This window comes from Botrytis fragariae (genome assembly GCF_013461495.1).
Source record: "Botrytis fragariae strain BVB16 chromosome Unknown tig00000163, whole genome shotgun sequence".
NCBI lineage: Eukaryota > Fungi > Ascomycota > Leotiomycetes > Helotiales > Sclerotiniaceae > Botrytis > Botrytis fragariae.
Window position 1 is genome coordinate 540,619 of NW_023500999.1, and position 26,877 is coordinate 567,495.

General features: G+C 21.3%; 1 protein-coding gene across 1 annotated transcript; it reads right to left on the minus strand.

Annotated features, from left to right (window-relative positions):
• Window positions 1-20,621: 20,621 nt before the first annotated feature.
• Window positions 20,622-22,727, minus strand: Bfra_009759 (uncharacterized protein; the record flags this gene model as incomplete). Its single annotated transcript, XM_037340099.1, has 4 exons — window positions 20,622-20,773; window positions 20,830-20,851; window positions 22,374-22,515; window positions 22,684-22,727. The coding sequence occupies 4 exons, from the start codon at window positions 22,725-22,727 to the stop codon at window positions 20,622-20,624; spliced, it is 360 nt and encodes a 119-aa protein (XP_037189322.1).
• Window positions 22,728-26,877: the final 4,150 nt, after the last annotated feature.

Sequence of the window (26,877 nt, forward strand, 5' to 3'; positions counted from 1 at the left end):
ATATATTTATAAAGATATATAATTATATAATATATAGAATAAAAAAAGACTTAACTTGCTTTTATAAATTCATTATACAGCTTGGAATAATGTCATGGGGACACAGATTACTAAGCCGGCTGGGGCCCGGGCTACTGGAGGTGGTACAATTAAGCATTTATGATTTAGACAATTGAAGAATTTTTATTCAAAAAATTTATAGGATTAATCTATATTAAAAGATGTTTATAATTTTATAAAAGAAAGTCTATACATTATAAGATTCGAAATCAAGGAGATTGTAATAATATTAAAGAATAAGAAGTACATTAAATATAACTTAATATATACCCAAGGTTTATCAAAGCATATAATTAGTTTTAATCATATTGGAATATATTTGATTACCTAGTATATTATTTAAGTTCATTTGGAGTTTACCCAACACATTACTTGTCATAGAACTCTGACAAATACTATCCAACTTTCTTATCTGTTTCCTCAAAACATGAATTCAAAATGTTCTAGAATGATTATAATAGTTGATGAGAAAAAAGATGCTCTACAAATCTATAATCTGAAATTCATTCTTTCCTGCTGACTAGTTTAAATTGATTGAAATTTCATTACAGAAAAAATTATGATTAGTATAAAAAACAGATTGATGATTTTCAAGTTTATTGTTAATGTTATTTTTGTTTTTATTTCTGTTTTGAATTTAAATTTATATTGAAGTGACTCTCGCATTATTAAGAATCTGATAGGTTGTTTTTATACTATTAAAGTTGACACAAATCTGTTTTTCTATTATTTTAATTTTGATCTATCATATCTAAAATTTGAACGTAATTCTTGATTTTTAATCAATTCAAAGAATTTAGTAGAGCAGTGCTTTATTACATTATGTATATATAAATCTATATGCTATACTATTTTCAGAATACAGAAAAATATTTGTGAATTGAAATTGAAAGAAATCAAATCATTTTATGGATTAAGAAGTTATAGTATATTAAAAGAATAATTGATTCAAGAATTGAATTGAAGAGTTGCTCTGAAGTTTTGAAGTTTTTGAAACATTAAATAAATATTTCCGATCAACTTGAAGACTCGAGAAATATAATAAAAGAAAGAAAAAATCTCTGCAAACGTAGATTTAAAGGTTTTATTTTAATAGACTTAATTTATCAATCCAATCAAGATTTGAAAAATTTGAAAAATTCATTACAATATTTTTTAGAAGATTTATTAAAGGTATCTTAGAAAAAGATTTCAAACCGAAAGATTTTAAAGAGATTTGAAAAAAGACTTAAGAAGAGAATAGATTCATTCTGTTCATGATTTTTAAGGTTTAATAGTGTCTCCAGCGTCTTTATAGAAGCTGGATGCGAGATGAGCGAATTAAATAGATTTATTAGATTTATTAGATTTATTAGATTTTTAGGCTTAATTGCGCCTTCAACGCCCTTATTCGAGCTGAAAGTAAGAAAAAAGTGAAGCATGTTAGACCATGGGATTTATTATTGAAAGTTTGCATTAGATTAATCTTACTTAAATGAGTATACAAATTATTATTTCAGAATTTTTAGGTCTCTGAGTAGCTTTAAACTCTCTATTTAACTAGTAGAAAACTTCTTTAAATTCGAGAATTAGAAAACTGTGTAATAAAAATAATAGACATGAATTCTGAATAATATTAAAAATAACTACAAAGCGCATCAGCAAGCCTGTTATTGCTTTTAGTTATAAAGGGCTAACAAAAAGCTCGGTATGAAGAATCTAAAATATTAATCTTATGTTATTAAAATGAACTCAAATTGACGTCTATATTTCTTAGATTATGATTTATTTATATAAAATTGTTTATCATAAGATGAACCATATCAATATATAGATCACTCTTACCATAATTATTATATTCAAATCCATGTCATTCAATTATCACTCAATTAATTTTTTCAGATCATTAAGAATTGAATAATTTAGTATTTGTTATATTAATTGAATAAGTTTTCGAACCATAATTTGATTTTCTATATTCGTTATAGTATCTATAAGAAAATACTTTCTTATTAGGATTTTCTTTATTTTAACACTTATTATATTGAATTTAAATATCAATCTTCAATTGAAATGATATATATCTATATGTTTTGATTTGACAAATATTCCTCCTTAATATAATTAAATTCTTTCTGTGTGTTAACGTTTTTTTAATAACGTGGTTTATGAGTAGCTCGCTCATATTAGTAGATCAGCCACTTTTAATTTGAATCATTATTCTAAACCTATATCATTCAATAAAAACTGAATTCATAGATCAATGTTTACTTGATATCTTATCTACCTTTCGAAACATGTAATTCTTTGGATTTTTTATTTTCTTAATAAGCTAATCTCTTTGTATCTTTGACTAAAGTTAGTATAATCTAAAATATAAATATAAAAAGCTTAATTAATAGTGAGCTATTTGAGATTTTAATCAGAATTAAGCCTAAAATATATATTTCAAAACATGGAGAATAAATCATAACAAGACCTAATTTTTTGAAGACAATACATTTTCAAGAACGGATAAACAATTGTGATTTGAAGCAAACAGTATGTTACTTTACTAGCTATATTTTAACACAATGGATGTATATAATGTAACTAATCGTTGATTACAATATTTAAAAGATTGTAGAAACTGAATTATAAAATGTTATAGATTACAAAATCAAAATGCAGAAAGATATTAAACCTGAAATATAAAAACAAAAGGAATTAAAAAAAACAGAGTATTGTTTAGAAATATTACTACATTACTTCATATTTAATATGTACAGATAATAGTCCATCACTTGAATCACTCTAAAACTTATCCTTAAAACGAATGAATCTTAATATAATTGAATTCTAATTAATCGAATAATATGTTTATCAATTTATTGAATTTTGATTTATAATTTCAAAAAAATGATTAATTTATTTTTGAGAGTTTTGTTGATTATATTCTATACTTTCAAAATATAGTAATTTGAAAGTTCTAAAATTTGTTAGTTAAATAAGGGAAGACTATAGAACTCTTATAAAATATTATTTTATTAATAAAAATCTAGTTATATAATTGATATCAGGATTTGAAAATTAAGGAACATAAATTATTATTATAAAAGTAATATATTTAAGAAGTTTCAAATCAAGAAAAACATTATAAATATTAATAAATTATTATACAAAATATAGTGAATTGCTTTTTTTTGATGTGATTTAGATAATCGGCCATTATCTATACCCTAATACTATGCAAAAGATATTAAAATATGCTCTACAATGTAATTGAATAATGAAGTTAACTATTTGATACTAAATAGTATATATATAAAATAAAAGAATAGTAATAGAAAAGAGCATGTTTAATATTTTTGATCAGTTAATTAGAATTATTCAAATTAATTGATTAAAAAATAGATATATCAAGAAGAACTAAAAGAAATACAAATAAAAAATAGAATAAATACAGGCTGAATTTAATACTATATTTATTCATTGACTTGTTAGAATAAAGATCAATTATTTATGTGTACGTCTCTTTTATAATATATATATATATATATTTAATATGGAATGAACAAATCTATTACTATACTATTACCCCGAAGATAATCTGTTTAAATAATTTTAGAACATAATGTAGAATAGATATCTTTAAAATTGGTTATAATCTAATATACTATAATTAGCTCAATAAGAGTAAAATATTAGATTTAAAAAAACAAAAGAAAAATATGTTAGAATATCTTAGTAAAATTCCAAATAAATAAGCTCTGATTTATACATGGAAAAATTGTTGAAAGAGTTGAATTGAATTTTTGAAGCTTTTGAAGAATTAGATAACGTGATTTATCACCGAGTGGATTATATCATTAAGTGGATTACTTTCATCTCAAATATTTTGATTTTGATTTAAAATACATTTTATTAATCAATTATTATATAATCAAATAATAATAAAGCTTAAATACTTTTAGTTATTGTAACCATTTGAAAAAACAAAAAACTTAGTATTCAATAATTTATTAAGATATATAATATATTATATATAACATTATATTATAAAATAAATAATTTTATTTTTTATAACGTAACGTATGGGGAACTCGGACATATGGGGAACTCGGACAGGTACCTTTACACCAAATTTTGTATGTAAAGGTACTTAGAGCGACTTTTTATATCTCTAGAAATACTAGAGATATAGTTTTGATATTTTGAAGTATGATATATTCAATATAAATATTTAATATAACAAAATTTTATAGAGATATAATTTTTTTTAATAAAGATATTAAAGTTTCTTTCAAATTTTCGTTTTTGTCTAACAAAAATTACTATGGGAATTTTTAGAATCGTATTAATTCAAGAACAATATTATTAAAAAGTGTTTTGTAACTTTAATACTATATTTTTATTAGATATTAAGCCTAATTATCAAAAAAAATTAAATTATCTTTGATATCCATAGAGATATAAAAAGTCGCTCTAAGTACCTTTACATACAAAATTTGGTGTAAAGGTACCTGTCCGAGTTCCCCATATGTCCAAGTTCCTCATACGTTACGTTATTAAATCTTTATTAAATAATAATAATCTTTTGAAATTAGAAGAGGAAATTATTATTTAATATATAATTGATTTAGATATAAGAGATTTTATATCTAAATATAAGAGAGTAGAAGATATAGTGAATTATATTCTTGAATTAAAAGAAATAAAGAGAATTAGAAAGTAATAGGTATATTGATTTATAAAGTATAATAAAGAGTTAAGAATATATTTATTTATATTTATAATTTTCAAAGAGTTTGTCACGAGTTCAATACATAGTTATGTAGATGCCTTAGGCATCCGCCCTTCATATAGTCGGCGCCTCTCCACCTTTTTCTTTACTCCTTATAGAATATTATACATTTTATCTAATATCTATCTTTTGCACCATAATAGTATATTCTACCTTACAAAAAAGTCTTATTGCAATAAGAGTAATTCAACTCTAAAAAGAAATTCTTTATTTTTGTTTTTATTTATTCAAGATAAGTCTTTCTATAGTTTTCACAATCCTTTACACCTTTTACACCTATTCGTTTTCGCCTTCGTTTTTGTCTTCATCTTCATCTCATCCTTTTTTCCCACTATAACTGACATATCAAATACTTTAAGCATTAACTTACCACTATTTGTTTTGCCTAAGATATTTAAAACTGAAATCAATAATACTTTTAATTAATAATAATGGATTATAGGAAAGCTATCTAGTCTTTAGGATTATAAATTTTATAATCCCCTTCCTTTATTAATATTAATATAAGATTAATAGAATTACCTTAATTATTTATATAATATTATTAATTATATACTTGATTTATTTTTTATTATTTAATAAGTACTTAAACAAGATTTGACTATAGAATATTTCCTTAAGATTGCTATAGATAATCAATTAAGTACTCAATTTCAATTAAGTTAATTATTATAATCTCAACTTATATAAAACTTATTAGATATTTTTATTTAAGGTAAAGCTGGTTAATGACAAACTTCAAAGAACCCTAAGTCTTTTTGAGAGGAAAAGATAGGATTAATATCTTAATAAAAGGAATATACTATCTAAAAGCAAGGTTTATAAATTTATTGAATAATTAATTCAATTGTTTTTGATATAAAAAGAAAGAAGTTTTTATATTTAGCTTTTTTTATTAATGGTTGTGTATGTTAAAAGAGATTGATTAATATAAATGATATTATTAATAAAATTTTGATCCATATTATTAATAATTCTTTTTTTAGTAAGCTTAATGGGCTTTATATTTTAATTGATATAGTATATAAAGCCTTAATCCAATTTGATAAATTCAAGATAATTAATAAGATGTTTTTTTCAGCTTTTTATATTTAATTAGAATATCTTAGTATAATATATTACAAGTAATTATATGAAATAATTGTAGTAATGAAAATAAAAATCTTCTATAATCTTTAATGATTATTTATATAAGATTTCAATTCTTATTCTTTTATTAATATTAATAATTAAAAATAGAAGTTTGAAGTTTAGAATTAGAATCTATAGGAGAATAAGCATCTTTTAGAATCAAAAATAAACTTAAGCTTTATATAACTCTATACATTCCCAATCAATATATTATTCACTGTATTAATATTATTTAACCCTATAAATCTCAATACTTTCAAAATATAAGATTAATAATGAGAGGAGGAATATTGATTTAATCTCTGTTACTATTGTAAGAAATCTAATTATTTAATATAAAACTATAATATCAAGAAATAAGTGGATATATAATAAGTAATTAGAGAAAACCCCGGATTTATGGGTTTTTGAAAAGGTTTCAATAATTGTAGCTTATATTGAGATGCTTTTGTTGATTAAAACAATCAATATTCTAATTAATATTCTAATAATCAGGGTGGATCTTATAATCGAAATGATTTTTAGAAATATGGTTTTCAGAATAATTATAGTAATAATAATAATGCCTATACTATATTTTATTCTAAATAATAATTAAATATGTTTTAGAGATTTATTGAAATTGAGTCTTTAGTATCTTTAGAAAATATATTTAATACTTTATTTTATAATATATTAATATCTCTAATTAATAATTATATAGAAAAAGCCCAATTTTTATACTGAATTGTTTATAAAGATTATTAAGGAATACTAAATAAATAAGATAAATTATAATTAGCAAAAAGCCTTTGCAGCTTAGTATTATAAATAGTAAATCTTTATTTATTAAAATCATTATATTCCTAGCATATAAATTTTCTTTTAATATGATTAGTTTGATTAATAATAAATATTCCAAAAAAGTATTCATGAATTGTTTTTTTATTAATAATTATAAGATATACATTCAAATTCTATTTTATTAAAGAGAACTTTGCTTAGTAGATAACAAAGTTGCGGATATTATTATTGAATATTTTATTATAAATATAGCTATAGAACTTTATTATAAAATCTAACTATTTTTTATTATCAAATTATCTCTTAATATACTAGTCATCTTTAGCTTATTATAACTTTAATATCATAATCTGTATATAAATTAATTGAATATGATTCTCTCCTTTATATCATCCTATTATACTATATAATATTATCCTCAAGATATACTACACGCCATTCGAACACTAATAATCTATTTATTACAATTGACTATAGATCTATTAGTAATTCAGAAATAATCTTAAATAAAAAGGGTTTTAAATATATTATTATTAATTAAGGAATTTTTTGAGAAAACTTATTAATTACTATATATAAAAAACTAATTCAAGAAGGATAAAGAATATAAGTCTATTACTAATAAAGATAAATTAAATATTGAAATAACACTTATACCAAGTATAAATTATTATCGTACAAAAACTTGTAATAAAGGTTTTTATATATAAACTCAAATAATAGGTAATCTTTTAAATATATATGTAATTCTAATAAAAAAAACGACTGGTTAATATAGATAATAAATTAATTCAAAATATGATTATTTATTATTATTTTTAATACTAATATTAAAAGTACAATTATCTTTATTAAGCCTAAATATAAAGAATATTCATTAACTATAAACCTTGAGTTTTGTTTCTTTTTATTAATAAAATAATATTTATACAATAAGGGTTACTTAGGACAAACTTGATTAGACAGTAGAATATCGAATTATAAATAATAAGAAATCTCTTAATACAATCACTTTACTATAAACAATTTATTTCAATAAAGAAGAATATAGGGATATTCTATTTAATAAAAAGGATCTAGCTAAAACCCTATTTCAACTACTATTATACTTATATGGTTTTGTTTATAACTATTATAAGCTAGTTTATTTATACAAAATCTTGGAAGTAAATATCTCTAAGTTTTTAATTAAAAAATCTGAATTTAGTAATACGGAGATTCAATAAAAGCTTTTTTTTTGGTTATAAGATAAGCTATTTGTATTCCTTTTATATTATATAGATATTCTTTTATTATATTGAGTATGGGATTATAAGATTAAACTAATATCTAGAAAGAAACTATTATACTTTAAGAACCACTTATTGTTATTATTAGAGCTTGAAGTTGTATATAAGTAGATTAATAATAATCTTAGTAAAGGCTTTATTCAGAAATCAAGATTATATAATATTATATTCTTACTTTTAGCTATTAAGCTAGATAGCGGTATATATATATATTAAGATTATCAAGAATTAAATAATATTATAATAAAGAATCATTATCTACTCCCTATTATTTATAAAACTCTAAATGCTTTTTGTAATATTATAGTATATATAAAACTAGATATTATTATTATTTTTAATAAATTTTGTATTATAAAAGATAATAAATAGAAGATAGTTTTTATTATTTGTTTTAGTCTTTTTGAATCATTTATTATACTCTTTGGTTTTTGTAATATATTAGTATTCTTTTAATATTATATTAATTATACTCTATTTAACGAACTAGACAAATATTGCATAGTGTATCTGAATAATGTTCTCGTATACTCAGCGGATAAATTGGAGTATAGAAAGCATATTTGAATTATAGTATAAAAGTTGGTAAATGCTGAACTACAGATTAATATAAATAAATATAAATTCAAAACTATTTCTATTTATTATCTAGAATTAATAATTATAATAAATAGTATACAAATAAACCCTAAAAAGATTACTGTAATTATATTCTAAGAATAGTTATTTTTAGTAAAAAATCTATAATACTTTTTAGGATTTATTAATTTTTATTAACAATTTATAAAAAACTTTTTAAAAATATATTAATCTTTCAATAACTTATTATAAAAAGATATTAACTAAATTTGGAATATATTATATAGAGATACTTTTACTATACTCAAGGATATATTTATAATAATACCAGTTCTTGTATATTTTGATTATAACAAGTAGATAATCTTAGAAACGGATACTTCAGATTGGGTATTAAAAGGAGTACTTTCTCAATATAATTCCAATAGCCTTTTACAACCAATAACTTATTTTTCAGTAAAATATTTTATAATAAAATGTAATTATAAGATTTATAATAAGGAGCTTTTTATAATTATCAAGTTTATAGAGGAATAGTAATTAGAGCTTTAAGGTTTACAATAGAAATTTGAGATTCTTATTGATTACAAAAATCTAAAGTACTTCACTATAACAAAGGCTTTAAATCAATAATAAATCTATTAATCTGAGTTTCTCTTTTATTATAACTTTTATATAATCTATTAACCAGGATCTAAAGCTATTCAACTAAACGCTTTAAGCTGAAAAAGGGAGGATAGACTAAACTTTATAACTAGAAATAATGAATACTTAAAGAATAAAGAGCGTATAGTTTTATTAATAGATAAATTCAATATTAATCTTTATAATAAACTGAAAGCTAATATTTATTTAGTATTAACAAACCTTATAGTATTTGTAGAAGATAAATTAATTAATAAACTAATTAATAATATTTATAAAAGATTAGATATAGCTTATCAATTTATTATAATAATCGAGAATTAGTATATATACAAATGGCTAGTAGAATTCAGGAAAATACTTTGAATTACTATACAAAACTGCTATATAGTAAATAATAGAATATATTATCGAGAGAGATTATGAATTCTATTAGACAATAAGTTGAAAGTATAAATCATCTATAGAATGTACTCATTTAGCCCAGTTGGGCATTCAGATTGAACTAAAACAATTGACCTTATCTCTCGCACCTATTAGTAGCTATAAATACACCAGGAGATTACTTTATACATATAAGTATATAAGCTCTATATACATATAAAGTCATCAAAATCAGTCCCACCCGGATTCCTACACCCATTACCAATTCCCTTTCAAGTCTAATCTAATATATTAATAGATTATATTATATTGCTTTCAGATTATACTTATTATGATTTTATATATAAGTATATTCTAATTATTGTTTATTAATTAACTAAAATGAAATACTTTATAGGGATTAGAATACTTATAATAGAAGAGCTTGTTGATATCTTTATTAGCTATATTTATACTTTATATGGCCTATCAGATAATATCATCTCCGATTGTAGTACACAGTTCATATTCAATTTCTGATCTTAATTAACTAAATGATTAGCTATAATCCTTTAGTATTCTTTAGTATTTCATTTATAAACAAATAAGTAAACAAAATAAATAAATTCTATTCTTAAGTAATATTTATAAGTCTTTATGAATTTTCATTAAGATAATTAAATATAATAATTATCTCTTACTAAATTTGTATTAAATAATATGATTTTGGAGATTATCGACTACTTATTATTTTTTATTAATTATAGATTTAATTTATATATTAATGTAGAGCCTAGTAAACCTTGCCCGTTGAATATAATTATAATATAGAAACAAAAGTTTTTTAAGGGTAATAAGACGGCGGATAGAATAAAAAGAATTTTGTTATAACTATAAGTTTTTGCTAGGTAAGTAATTATGATATATGAAGAAAATATAAACCAGTATTGTATCGATTCATTATGCTATTGTATAGACCAAAAAGTGTTTGTAAATACTAAGAATATAAAAATCTCTTGGAAGGCAAAGAAATTGGATAATTAGTAAATAGGGCTATATAAGATTATAAAAGTTTATTCTTATTTCTATCTTATTTAATTATTAGATAATATTTAGATATTTCCTGTTTTTCATTATTTGTTATTTATTTTTATAATTAATAGAATATATTTCCTAGTATAGACTATAATTAACAAATTAGAATTAATTATTATTAAAAATAGAATTCTCGAAAAGAAAAACAGCAAAAGTAAGTCAATATAGAAATAGATCTTTGAAGAAGTTATAAATAATTATAATAAAGACAATCATTATTATCTAATCAAATAGAAATATTATACTCCTATTTAATAATTAGTAATAAACTTGAAAGAGAATAAAAAACTATTAGTAAAATATTATTGTATATACCCCAAAAAGCTCGGTTTATTAAAATAAATATTAAATAATCTTAAAGCTAAAATAATTCTATCACCAATATTAGAATACTTAAAAAAGATATAAAGAGTTTAAAGATTAATTTATAAAAGAAAAGTTAGATTAATATAAAGTATCTAAACTATTAATTCAATAAATTCAATTGTTTATTTGATTTATACATAATAATAAGCTATATAATAGTTTTAGTTTGCTTAGAATAAATAAGCCCTTGAAAAGAAGTACTGTCACAGATTCAATACATAGTTATATAGATACCTTAGGCATCCGCCCTTCATATAATCAATGTCTCTCCGTTTCCTTCTTTACTCCTTATAGAATATTATATATCTTACCTAGTACCTATCTCTTACGCCGTGATAGAGTTCTTTATAAAGATTCTAAATTTATTATAAATTGATTTCGATTTATTTTGAATGTATAAACCAAACTTAATATTTTTGATTATAATTCATAGAATTTTGATGAAATAGGCTTTATAATGGGAATTATAAATGATGATATGATTATAATTAGCTTTAAGAGATTCAATAGAAATAAAACTATATAATTAGATGATCAAGAATGAATAATAGTGATTATATATAATAATAATAAAAGAAATATTATATCTTTATTTTTGATAATTCAAGAATAAATATATAATTTTAATTAATATATTGAAATCGATTTTTGTATAGATTAAATTATTGAATCTATTTCTAATAAATGAATGAATAATAAGATAGAATTAGAATGATTGAAATACTTTGATAAATATATGAGAAATTGAATTAAGGGTAAATATAGAATATTAGTACTGAATAAGCATAAAAATTATGAATTAATGTTATTCTAGAATTATTATAAAGAGAATAATATTAAATATATATATTTATTATTATATTTAAATTATTTAATTTAATCTTTTGATATTGAATATTTCAATATCTTAAAATGAGAATATAATATTTAAATTGAGAGGTTTATAAGAATATATATTAATCATATTTCAAAGGTCAAATTCTTTATAGTTTTCAAAAGTAAAATTAGTTTTATTTAATTCTGAAATAACATTTTCTAAATTCGATATTCGAATCTATATACTTATTTCCCCCCTTTCAATTTAAATCTTTAGATTTCTCAAATTCCTCATAATTCTATAAAAACTTCTTCTTAATTAATATTAATTAAATTTTGAATCACTTATTGTTAATTAAACTCTTCTATATTTTTATTTGAGATTATATTAGTTTTAGTTAAAAGTATAAAAAAACCAATATATAAAACAATACTTTTAAATATAGAAAATTATATATTTTAAAAAACTAATAAAATATTAAGTAGATATTGATATATAGAAAAGATATAAATATATTAAAAAGGAATATTTATTGAATAAAAGACTATAGACATATTATTTTAATAAAAGATTGATATTTAGATTCGATATAATAAGCAATAAAATAAAGGGAATTCTAATAAGGAAATATCTTTTAATTAATATTATAATAACTATAGAAAAACAGGTAATAATAAAAGAACTTATTAAATTGATATAATAGATCTTAGATTATTAGATTCTTAATAGCTTTGATCAATTAAATCAATAGTTATTAAATAATATGAATTTGAATATTTCTATTAAGGTGAAAGTGATTCACTCAGTGATATGATCTACTCGGTGATGAATCACGTTAAACATTTCTTATTGGTTCAAAGGGTCGGGGGTACAATAAGAGAGATCAAAAATCTTAGTTTTATAGGTTTAAAGATCCATAGCCTTATAGATTTATCGGTTTATAGGCTTGATAGAAATTTAGGTGATTTGAAAGGCTTATTAGGGTATTCTTATTAGGAAATTTATGAGGGGACTTAAGAAGGGCTTTAAAAAAGAAACTTAGAAAGGAGTTTATAAGAGGATAGATTTATTATAGTATATAGTTAGTAGGTTTCTGATTTTTAAGGCCCAATAGCACCTTCAGTGCTCCTATTCGAGAGGCAAGCGAAGTGTATAGATTGTTACATTATGATTAGATTTTTTATTGTTCGATTTATGATTATCAGTTTTTTTATTAAAAGTCTTACTAGATTCACTCTAATTAAGCTATTGCATAAACCACCCTTCCAAAGAGTTTTAGATCCCTAAATAACTTCAAAAATTCCTACCCAAATACTAGAAATGTTCCTGAAATTCAATGTTTCGACAAGTATTCAACATAAGCATGAGTATACATTCTGAGTAGTATTCAAAATAATTTAAAACATCATTAACAAGCCCATTGTTATTGTAAGCCACAAAAGGCCGAAAAGAAGCTCGTTATAGGAAATTCTTGATTAAATTATAATGTATTGAAAAGATTCAAATATTAGAATCGAGGAATAAATGAATAAGCATACAAATCTGAATATTCAATTTTGAGAGTATAACTTGATACCTTAATGATATCAAATCTGCTTCTGGAGAGTTGATTTCTTTATTTTCAATTATAAATGATTGTTGTTATATAGCTTTGAAAACTATAAAATATTCAATTCTAGTAATATAATCAATATAGGCTTTCATAAATCAATTAATTCAATAAGTATATATTAATTTTGATACACTTAAATAGTGAATGTTAAACAATCATAATAAACAACCAGAATATGACAATAGCTTGATTGTTATAACATTTAATTTCTAATATGATTGAAAAACTGTAGATTTGTGATTTCTATGTCTATTTAATATTAGCATTCAATATTTGCTTTTGACTCAATAGTTCATATATTTATTAAAATGTTTTAATGATTTAATCCTATTTAATTTCTCGTTTATTCATTAGAAACATGTTTGATGGTTGCATATGTAAGGAAATTGTTTTCTGTATACTAAATAGAAAGGTAATATTGTTTTTATATAATTTAGAATAATACTATAGATTTCTCTTATTGATTATTGTATATAGTTGCTATAGTTTATTCTTTACTATATAATTATTTTGCTTCATTTCTATTATTTTGTTTACTATTAGTTACTATTACTTCAGAGTATATTATATTTATTATAAAGCCAGGTGTATTACAATTATAGATATCATAATGTCGAATATTGAATTTTATTGATATATTTAATACCAATGAAAATTATGCTCCAACAAACATACAATCTTTATGAAAAGCTTTTCGAAAATTTTGAATATAATTAAAATATATCTTTAACCTTATATACCATTATGTAAAGAATGAATCTAATTTTAATCTTTTTGATAATTTATATCATGAACATATGATTCGTTATATCTTCGATATTGTTTAATGGAGATGAAAATCCTTTATCATCTATATCCAGTTTATTTTAAACAGATTTTCCTTTTATTAGATCAAATTATGACTTTCTTTGTGACTATAAGTTATATTATATTTATTTCAAACTTCATTATTTGATATAATTCGAGATATATTATAAAGCTATGTAAGCTATCTTTTGAATTATTAATTTTTTATTTGATTCGACAGTGTGAATAGTTGAGATTTTTTACAATTTTTTGGAATGAATTTCCATAATTAATCATGAAGACGTGTATTGAAATACAAAATCATAATCTGAGGTAAAAGTAATCGATTCATCAATAAGATTGAATTATTAATAAATCATATTCTCTCATTGATTCTCCAAGATATGTAAATCTTTATACTTCAAAATACATTTCTATGCATTAACTGCCTTGAGTTTTCGATTGGAATTTATATGATTTTGTACAAAAGTATCAAAATCTTAATCGATGATAAGTTATTTAAGATATGATCAAAATCGATGAAAAAGAGTTTTGATTAGATTATACGAAGTTTAAAAGATTCATGAATCGAAGTCGAAAAAGGAAAGTGTAGATGTATTAATTTGAAATTTGAAATTTGAAGATTTAACTCTAAAATCAGCTAATATTGATTTAATTTTCTGAAATCTAATCTTTATATTCTAAGAGATAATTGATTGTTAATATATAGTCTTGAAAGCTATCAAGAATTTATTTTTAAAGATACAGTTGATATACATTTATGAATCTATTAATTTGATTATTATATAAGTGTTTTAGAATATTGAAGTAATCAACATTACATAATGAAGTTAAATAATCGAGTTAAATAATAGAATTATATAATAGAACCAAATAACAGCTTTATGTATATTAGTATGTTATTTACTTTGTAATATCATTGAGAGGTTATTAGTCTATAATTCTTATATTTGTGTATTATTGAGATTGCTATTTACTGTCTCTTCAATGAATAGCAAATTTATTGAAATAACTTAATCATTTGAATCCCGCTCTATGATTTGCTTATTTATTAAACATAGATTTTGTACTTTAACCTATAGGAAAATTGGTCATAATATTTATTGATCTGTGAGGTATCATATAATATTAATTTTTTTGAGTTCTATTTGTGATTTTTACAAAAAGTTTTATAAAAATTATGTCTTTACTGAATCATATTTTTGAGTGATATCAAATATAAAAATAAGGGATAATATTCTAAATAAAACTGATTTTACAATAGTTATACTAACCATGAGAATAAGAGAAGTCTCAAACTACAGATTCATAGAGGTTCTTTTTCTCATTAATCATGATAATAATCCTGGAATCATATAAATCCGTAGGCTTCAATTTCTTTTTCCCTAAAAACTATTACTTACCTATTCTAATTCTAGTTCGAATATTTAAAAATCTAACACTTTGCTTTGAAAGAACCGCAAGAGTAGGGGACGATTTATCCTTAGAATCTACAATGATAGAATAGAAAGTGGAGTGCTGATAGAGAGTTTATATATACTAACTATGTATATATAATTATTTATTTAAGCAATTGTATTATCATTTGAGCTTGATTTGTAATATTATTTTTCTATCCAAAGAAGTATTATATTTCTCAGAAACAAAATCTATATGAATATAATAGAGTATTTATCGAACATTCAGCTTTGTATATATCTTTATATTAACAAGTTATAAAAATGGTTTATTGATGAAGAATGAAAAATTAATTTTTTTGTATTAAAAAATCAAGTATCTGGAAATCATATAGAGAATCTTATACTTTTATTTGGCTTTTTATAGTAATAATTAATAATACAAATAGAACTTAATTAGGTTTTATAAAACCTTATGTAAGGTTTTCAATAATTGATTTTTAATAACCTTAAACAACTCGAGAGATATCTTATTTAAAGAACTATATTTGAAAGTTTTCTCATTTTCTTATTTTTAATATAATCTTGTAATTATATAATTGAAAACAAGGTAAGATTCAATACTCTTAACTAAAGAATATTTTATAATATTGTTAATAAACCTTGAAAATAAATAATTCTATTTCAATATCTACAATAATACAAATGACAATGACTAAAGTCTCTGATTCAGACCTTTTCAAAATAGCAAGCGTGATCAAAATATCGTAATCAATTCTTTGATTAAATTAATGAAATAAAATATTACTATGATTTCTGTACCAATAATGATAAAAGTCTTATAATTTTGACTTTTCTTACAGCTAAATTAGAATTGAAATTGATTTAAGTATATAAATATCAAATATATCAAAAAGATAAGAAGAAGAAGATTTATATACTACTCAGACAGGAATTTGATTGAAAAGAAATTTCTTTTTAGATTGAATAGGATCTAAAGCCCAATAAATATTTTTTCTATTATAATAGTGTTTTTAGAAATATAATAATCATTTCTAATATAATCATTACTAAGTTTTATTATTTGTGATTTAGTAAATAAAATATTTCATTTAAATGAATATTTAGGGTATTTGTACTTTTTCATTTTAAATTATCAATTCTAAGGTTTCTAAACTTATTCTTAATAAAAAATATATTATTCAATAATAAAACGCTAGAAGAACACTTTGTGGTTTAATTAAGATATCAATTAATATAATCTAGTTTAACTTGGATCTTTATTAATTGTATATAATCTAAAATTATATTATATAACTTTGAATCAGTGATAAGGAATAGCAAATAAAATTGAAAAATACATATTGAAAAATAACTGTACTTTTTATATAATTATAGATTTTAATTTTAATAAAGGATTTAAATAACAAAAAGCAGTATTTCAATATAGCAAATCATAATATAAAAGCTATTCTATTAACAAAAGTAAGATTATTTGCTTCGAAATTTATAAAATATTAAATTTAAAATAAATATATATTTTTTTCAATCTACACAAAATAGATTTATAGATTATTTATTATTGATATTATCAAATAAGGGAACCTTGTATTTAGAATTATATTTAAAAAGGAATTTTTATCCAAACATTTTGATTCGAATATTAATCTTTAATATACAAATGGATCTCATATTTTTTAATTGTATTGCTGGATTTAAATCTTTCTTAATGTTACAGAAGTCTTTATAATACTTTTTGCTGTCTTTAGTTTTGTGACTTTCAATTATAATATTAAACTATTATTAGTTTTTAGAAAGAAAAATATAGTTTTATAATTGAAATTATTTTCTAAAGATAATATAACATTTTAAGGAAAGGTTTCTATAGATTTCTATATAGTTATTCAAAACATAACAGGAAATTTGGAAACAAGATTAGAGAGGTAAAATATATTCATTGTATAAATGAAAGGTGTTTTTAAATAAATCGCTTATTATATTCTCTAATCATCTTTAATTTGAACTACTTTTTATCACCAAAAATCTCAAAAAATAGCATTTTTAATTTTCTTATTTGTGAATAAAATTCATTGAAAATTTGTGTATATATATATAATTCAAATTTTTTAATTTTTATTTTATAAATCCAATTTATTGGGGTTTTCTTGAATCGATTTCTGAAGCTTCAAAATATCTATTTTTAAATTTATATAAAAATTATGTATAAATTTGAAATTTTCATAAGCTCTTTTATAAATTTCCGATAAAAATTGCTAGAAATAAATTATAAAACTTTGCTATAGGTTTATATTATGTTTATTCTGAAGATGAAAATACAAAATAGGAAATTTCTTATATATAAATATTTCAAAAAATAATTCCGAAATTATAGGGCATCTTTTTTTCTATTTAAATTATATTTTAATGACTATTAATTTCTTTAATTTTTTAAACTTTTTAATTTTTCAAAAAAGCTTTTGTGAAATTTAAATTCAAAGTTTTCAAATGTTTAAGTAATTTCCTTTAAACCATTGTTACTAAAAATTATTAGAGATTTTATCAAAATTATAAATTCATATATAATTCTTATACAAATTCAACAATTAATATTTTGAAGCTTCAGAAATTAATTCACAAAAATCAGAAAAATATCAAATTCTAATGTATTATTAATATCGATATAAAGATTTCTTAATTTCAATTTATTAAACTATATTATATTTTAAGAGAAACATTGATAGATTAAAGAAAGTGATTTTTGGTATGAAAAAGTGACCCAGTATAAAAGTAGTTAGAAAACAGGGTATTCCACTTATATTTTATATAAAAATATTATCAATAATTTTCTTAATTAAAGTTTCTTCAATTTATATATAACAATTATATTTTTAAATCATAACTCTAAGTTTTGAATCTTTATAGTTTATTAATAACATTTAATAAACATGATCTGATTTTCAATTTAAAGATTAATAACCTATAAAAAGAAAAGAAATATTTTCTTTTCAAATTACAAAAGAGAATCTTATTATTGAAAATGTCTATTTATGTAATGAATACTTAGAACTTTTAATATTATTAAACAAAATTGCTTTTTGAATACTATTAGATATAATTTAATGTTCATTTTAATTTGTATATAATCAATTTCAATAAAATTCTTATAAACTATTGTAAGCTTATTAATAATTATAATTCCATTCAAAAAGGGACTTAAATATAATATAATTCATTATTAAATGGATTATATATCTAAATGAATCACTTTAAAATCTTACTGAAATTGATCTTTTCTTAATATTTATTATTATTATTATTATTATATTGATTAACGTCTGTTTGAACCTCCCTAAGAATATTTAGACATGCTAAAATAAGGTACTGTTTAAACGGCGTGATTGTCGTGATCAAATTTAACAATTTAGCTTTAATGCTAGGGGCTATTCGCTTTTCTACAAAAACAATCCGCTTTTGCTTTTAGAAGGGTACATTTGATCCAAATTGTTGTTGGGATAAAGCTTGATTCCTGGGTGATTAGGTTTGTTGAAGATTTCGATCTCTTAATTGAAAAAGGGGGAAGTGGGGGTGTATTGCTATATAATTAGCTAAATGTTAGAGCTCTTGTATTATATATTGAGTTTGTGTTTTTACAGATTTTAGAGGAGAAGTATATTAGAATAATTAATTGAGTAATAGATCTATAGAAGAACAGATACTTTATTAAAAAAGTAATCCTATAATTAGAGATTCTTTAATAGTTAGAATAGATCTAAATATAGAATTCTAAGTTTATAATTAATTAAATAAACTTACTAGATGTATATAAAAGCTTTTTGATATATATAATTGCTTATTTATTAAAATATATCTCTGTAAAAACAAAAAACCAGTTTAAACACTTTAAATTATTTATTATATATTTAAAAAAGTAATATAATTCTTTTACACTTCTACATAAACAATCCAGTTTATTATTTTGATAATTAAATCACTAATAATAAATAGTATAATTACCATAACCTATTTTCATAATTAGTAGTCAATATAGAACTACTCTTAATAAAATTAATTACTTTGACTCCTTTATATTATATTTAGAAGATCACTTTTTATAGCTAGCAGAAAAAAAAGTATTCATTTCTTTCCATTAGTTAGTTTTTGTGTGTAGGCATTTCTGGCGAACAATCATCCGAACACCGCTGATTATTAATAACTTCTTGATTGTTTAATCCATAAGTCCAATCACACCTACATCTACTAAACAATCTACTTCCTTATTGTCTTTAATCTCCATATAACCAAATAATCACTTTACTCTAATATTATATTATTTCATTACCTTATAGCATTTATAAAAAGTTTATTATATTATAAGCAATACACTTCTACATACCCCTCAAATAATTAATACATTATCAATACACATCTAAATCCGGCCACTCAAAGAATCTTTAAACATACTAATCAAATACTCCAGTCCACACCATACTCCAATTACTTTTATATTAAACACATATGAATTACTTTGGATCTACTTAGATCCAAAGATTAATTAAATGTCATTATAATAAATTATATATCCATAACCAATATAGTATTTATAATCAATAATTTGTTCTGATTTATCAAAGAAAATCATATAATCCTTAGGTGGAAATTGTAGTTATTATTCTTTAAAGATTTAAACTACTTCCTTTTTAATTAGCCCTTCCATCGAATCCGTTCTACAGCCTATCAAAAAATACGGGTGAAGTAATTTTGACCATTAAATCTCTAGAATAAGGAAGCTGAGGTATTAGATTCTTATAAAAAACCCTCTAGCTATGCCTACTCCTCGTCCACACTTTCATATTGTGGGTTTCAGGTGTTTCGCTAGTAAATACTAATTATCGATTGTTTTTAAATAAAGTACAAATTATAGCTTAGCATGTTCTAATATAACTATTCCCAATGGCAGGTTGGTTTCTTTAATAAAAACTATTATTAATATAATTTTATATACCGGAATCATTTCTTTTGTAGTGGTATTGATTACTTTATTGATATAACAAAAATAACCTTTAATACCTATACCTATACTTGATTTACTTTAACCTAAACTAGATTTATATTTATTAGCATACCATACTTCAATACCAAATAATACTACTAAAAAAACACAAATAATCACTACTTTTCTTAGAAAGGAGATTAGTGGTTTATATAGAGTTCGGATTATTAATTTAATATACAAAGCTATTTTTATGGCTTTCACTATACATATTTTGATATACTACAAAAACGAAAGCTGGTGATTAAAAAAAATTCCAAGTTATTTTAGAGTAAATTGAATATTTTTATTCGTAATAATAAACACTAAAATGATTATTAGATTTAGATTTATAACTAATAATAAATTAATTATATTATACCACCTGATTATATAGAGTAACTCGAATTTCTCTAGAGTGAATAGAATTTTGTTATTCTTACCCTATCAAATAATTTGCCAAATATATTATTAAAGGATTCTGGCATTTGTAGATAAATATTTAAAGAAATAATAGATTGTGATATTGTTAGTATAATTGAAGTGAAATTTTATATTTCAATTAAGAAGCTTAATAAAATATAGTATATAAAGTATAGATAATAATAGAAATCTTTGGGGAATACCACATACTACCAGGTATTTCTTTATTATAATATCTTTGAATTTTATTCTAACTTTTCTATTTGTAAGAAATAAGTTTATAAATTTGAGTAGCGAGATTAGCCAATCTTACTTGTTTATTTGGCTTAGAAATCAGCGTTTTAGGAAAGTATTAAAGACTCCCTGTATATTTATTATAACTATAGAGATTACATTACCAATTACTAATACTAGCTCTGTATCATGGGTAAAAGCAGCAATCAAATCTATTCCCAATTGCCTGAAAAGAGCTCCGTAATACTGTGGGCTGATTATTTTGTGTCATAGGGCCATCCAAACTATTTAATTAGCTATATACCTTTCAAATTTCTTTCCAATACAGAAAATCAAAACTATCAACCACCATAATTACAATAACATTTTATCTTTTTTACCTACCTTGAGAAGTATTACTATTTCCACTAACTTTTATTCTTTTAAATAATAATTTAGAGTTAGATATAATACAAAGATCTCCCGAATCAATAATTTAACACTCGGTCAGTATATTTTAAAAAAGCGAATAATAGTTTAATCTACTCCTAATGAAGTACATACAATTTCTATAATATATTTTTCTATTTCTTCTATTGAAATCGCTTTTTTCCAAAAAAGTATTCCTTTATATATATAATTGCATAATGGATTGTTTGATAGATTATTATCTACTCTAAATTAATTCAGGATTATTGTGAATAGAATATCTACTTTTTCTTTTATATCAAAGATCTCCTATTTATTGATTTTTAGAGAAAGGGATTTTATAATACTTTCAGGAGTTAATTTATATTATCCCATAATTTAATATAATTCTTTATTATCTTTAACTCTATTTAAATATATTATTCAGTATAATCTCTTAGCCTATCGTACTATCTTTTATAAAAGATAAATAGTATTAATTTTCTTTTCAGAGTCTGATTTTCTCTATACTTCTATATATGCTTGATAAGCTTCTCTGTACTCATCCGTTTACCACAGCAAAGCTTTTCTTACCTTTCGATTAATCTTGCTGATTACTCGGATCGCTTTATTTAATATATTTATAAGCTTATTAATATAAATTTCAATTTTAGTTGTAATCTGGATATCTATATTATTAAGGTAAGCTAGTTGGTTAACCATTAGTTCATCTAATCTAAACAGATTCATTTCCTTTATCTAATAGTAATATTGATTCTACTCTATTATTCCATGATTCGTTAGAATAATAACCTGGGTAGTATAATTAGAATCACAATAGAGTTCTTCCAATATCTCTATATATACAAAGGGTATATTAGAGAAGGTTAGATCTATTATATACCCTTTTATATAGATAAATATATTTGGAGTATCTATAAACTCCATATTCTATTCGTTTGCTTATATTGCAAGTTGTACTCCTTGATTAATTATAATCACCCCTGGTTTCCATAGATTGTACTTTATATTAAAGTTCTCTCCTATGATTATACACTTATTTGAAACTAGGTGTATAATATAATTAATTATATTCAAAGTGTATAGAGTTTTATAAATATTTAGAATCAAGTATTCATTAACTTATATTTAGAATAAATCTCTATTTTTGAGTCAACTCATTTATTTTACTTTTAGATTCGCGTCTTTTTGTATATATATTATAACCCTAGAACCTTACTTATTCTCCTTTAAGTTTCCTTAAAGATTCTAGTTATTAATCAATTAATATTGATTGTATATATTATGATTTTATATTATTAAATTTCAGTAAAGTCTTAGTTTCTATATATAGATTATATCTAATTAAATCTTTATTATTAATTGTAATAATATAATATAATTTGTATATCCCTAGTCTATATTTATCTAAATAATAATAAAACCTTTATTTCTTTGAGTATACTTATTGATTATATTACTCATAAAAAGGATCTAGGTGTAGTATCAATTATTATAGAGTTTTCTATATCAATTATTTCCAGATTTATTAAAGTAAAGACTTTTTCTACTAACATTTCTATATTAAGATTCTATTGGTTTTAGCTGTAAGCTGAATATATATATAATATAGTTAGTGTGATTGGCAAACTTGTATTAAATCTGTATAAACACTTACTAAGATGCTTATTCTTATATATTATAATTCTTATCCCCAAAGTAATTGGGATTTCTATAATTATTACTATAGGAGGTAGAAATGATTTAGGAATATATTCTATTATATTTGTATTTACTCTATGCAATATCTTATAATCTTTTCTACTAATAGCTCTAATTACAACTAGTTTCTTTGTGATTAGAGTAATCTATTATTTAGTATAAACCCTAGGGGTAATTGGGCAATTAGAATGGCTAGTATAAAAGAATCCGTGGCAATTAGTGTATTAAACTGTTCTAGTATATTGTTGATGTATGAATACATTCTTATACTTAATATTTAGTTTCTCATATATTGAGCATTATGGGGCTTTATTATAAATAAAGAAATTATAATATTCTAAATAGCTAATACTATAAAATTGAATTTCCTAAGATTTATTTAGAAGAACTGAATAGAAGCTATTATTGAATAATTAGAAACACAATATTGCAGTATTAAAGCCAATAATTTAGATGGTTTTTTTAATAATTAAATTAATCTCACTACATACCAAACAATAATTAATTAACTACTTACCAATTTAAACTATAATCTTCTCTTTAATAAACTTAGTAGATATGGGAGCAGAAATTCCTTCGATATGATAAAAATCGTGAGATACTTGTGGAACTGTATATATAAACCATTTCTCTAATTTGCATATACTTATTACATAAAAAATCTTAAGGACCTATTCAGTGTTATCCGTTTTTATAATTTTTTTTCAACTAACACTAAAACTGTATCATAAAGTTCAACCTATATTATTCTTTTGAAAAAAGAGGATCTCTACTAATATAAATCCAGTAACTACCTCTTTTATTTTGAGTTTTAATAAAAAGGGATTTATCTCTGAGAACAGAGTTTCCCTATTAACTATTATAAGGATTGTTTTCTTGATTTGGTTATTCTCCCTTTTGAATTTACATGCTTCTATACGCTTAGTATTTGCTCCTTTAATAGAAATAGGGCGCCTTGTGTTAATAAGGGTTTTAATAAGGCTTTCTACCTTAGGCACTATCCAAGTTTTTAATGTATCAATATAGATCTTCTGCTTATTACTTTTTGATTATAAATACTCTATTGTAAGCTCTATCCATTAATCAGAAATAGTTTTTATTGCTTTTAGTAATATAGAAATAATTATCCCTTTAATATTCACTACAAGTCTATATTATTGATTCTAAAAACCTTATATAAGTTTATCTACTAATACTATAAACACCTTGATTATTTTTTGTTTTTTTTGTTCTATCTTATTGATTCTTTCGAATCGATTCTTAATTATACTAAGGGTAGAGTTTGTAAATGATTTTATAATTGGTGGAGGGGTAATACTTGCCCCTGGAGTAATAGTATTTGATTGAAAAGGGATTACCTTTTAGGTTGGGAAACTGCTCAGCACGCCGAGGGTGTGTATTATTAGTGGTATAGAGAAACCTTCTGTGAGGCCCTTAAATATGATTAATTCATGATTGTTTCAGTAGTTATATAGATGATTGTTATTTATATGTTATCGGGTTAAGATGTTTCTTAATATTTATATTATAATAATTAATCGATATTCTTTTAAAAAATCAGTAAGATTTAATAATAATAGAAATATTAATAATCAAAAACTATAAATATTTATATTATATTTTAAAATTAATTATTATACAAAATCGAATTTTAAATAACCATTGAGAAATTTATAGTCTCTGTATAAACAATAATAATATTTAGGAAAAAAAAAAAATTCAGATTACGGATTTGCAAAGTTTCTTTCTTTTTATCAATTATTACAATGATTTTAGAATCTCGTAAATTTAAAGATTTTAAATTCTTTCTTTTTGAAAACTAGTTTAATATATTAATTCTAATTCTAATTCCAATTTTAATTCTAATATAATAGAATTTAATATATAATATAATAAGGGCTAGTTATTAAACCTCTGATTTTTGTTGTGTTTGAATTTAAAGTTTTAATTCTGTATATATTTATTGTTTTTATTTATTAGATTTATTAAAATAATACAATACCAATATTTTACATTTTTATTTGGTTTTTTGTTTCTTTTCTTATTTAATTTCTATTATAGATTGCATTTAATTGCAATGTAGTTTTTTATATGTATATCCGTGTATATATATATGATTATATATATAGTTAATTTATAAAAGTATTTTATAAATACTTTATTTTTAATTCTATAGTTTTAGATTTTAAGGATAAATTGTCTTTTGTTTATGTAATTCTTTCAAGTCAAAGTATTACAATTTCTTAAACAGTTTTTTATTTACTTTTTTATTCAAAATCCTTATATATAGATTTTAATACAGATTCTAATTCATATTTAAATTCGAATATCGAACAATATTTAAAACAAATATATCTCAAATTATATTTTTTTTATTTAGAAACATATTTAAGAATATTTTTCTAAATATTCTTCAATTAACATTTTCAATTTAATTATTATTGAAAAGCTTATTCTAAAAACGAGTATATTATTGAAAAGCTTACAGTTATCTTGAATTGAATTTTTTTCTCTAATTGTTTTATTGATTTAGTTAAAATTGAATATAAAATTGATATAATATTTTAAACTTTTCCTTTTTGTTTAATCAAAAAATTGTGTTTCAATATTAATAATAATTTATAGTCAATTAGAAAAATCTTTACATATACTAATTCACAAAATAGTATATTTATAAAGATATATAATTATATAATATATAGAATACAAAAGAACTTGACTTAATTTTACAAATTCATTAAATTATATTAATAAATAAATAAAGTAAATAATAACATATACAATATTAGAACACAGCTATTTATTAAATATTAAAATCATACTAAAACTTGTATAAATTATCTATATATTTCTTAATAATATAGTTTTTATGTAATAAATTCTATATTAATCTCTATATTTTCAATTAAATTTTAATGAACATAAAATCAGTTATTTTTAGGATTTTCATTTATTATAAAATCGTTACAAAAAATTAGTATAAATTGAAAATATGAAATTTATTAATAAAATAAACAAAATTGATATATATTCCTCTTAATATTAATTTAATCTTATAAATAATAATAAATTCATAGTTTTGAAATATAAAAATTATCATTATTAAATACTTTACTATATAACAATAATATTTCGAAAACTTTTATTATTTTTAATAATTTCGAATATTTCTCTTTTATAATTATAATTAGAGCGAAATAACTATTTTCTGATATGATTTTGATATTCGATGTATAGTTATATATGGTTATTATAAATAAATTCTGTATACAAAATGAAATAATTCATTTAATGATATAATCTACTTAATAATCAATTATATCATAAGGAATATAGATATCACTAGATTTCTCTTTTTGATTTGTTTACTATGTAA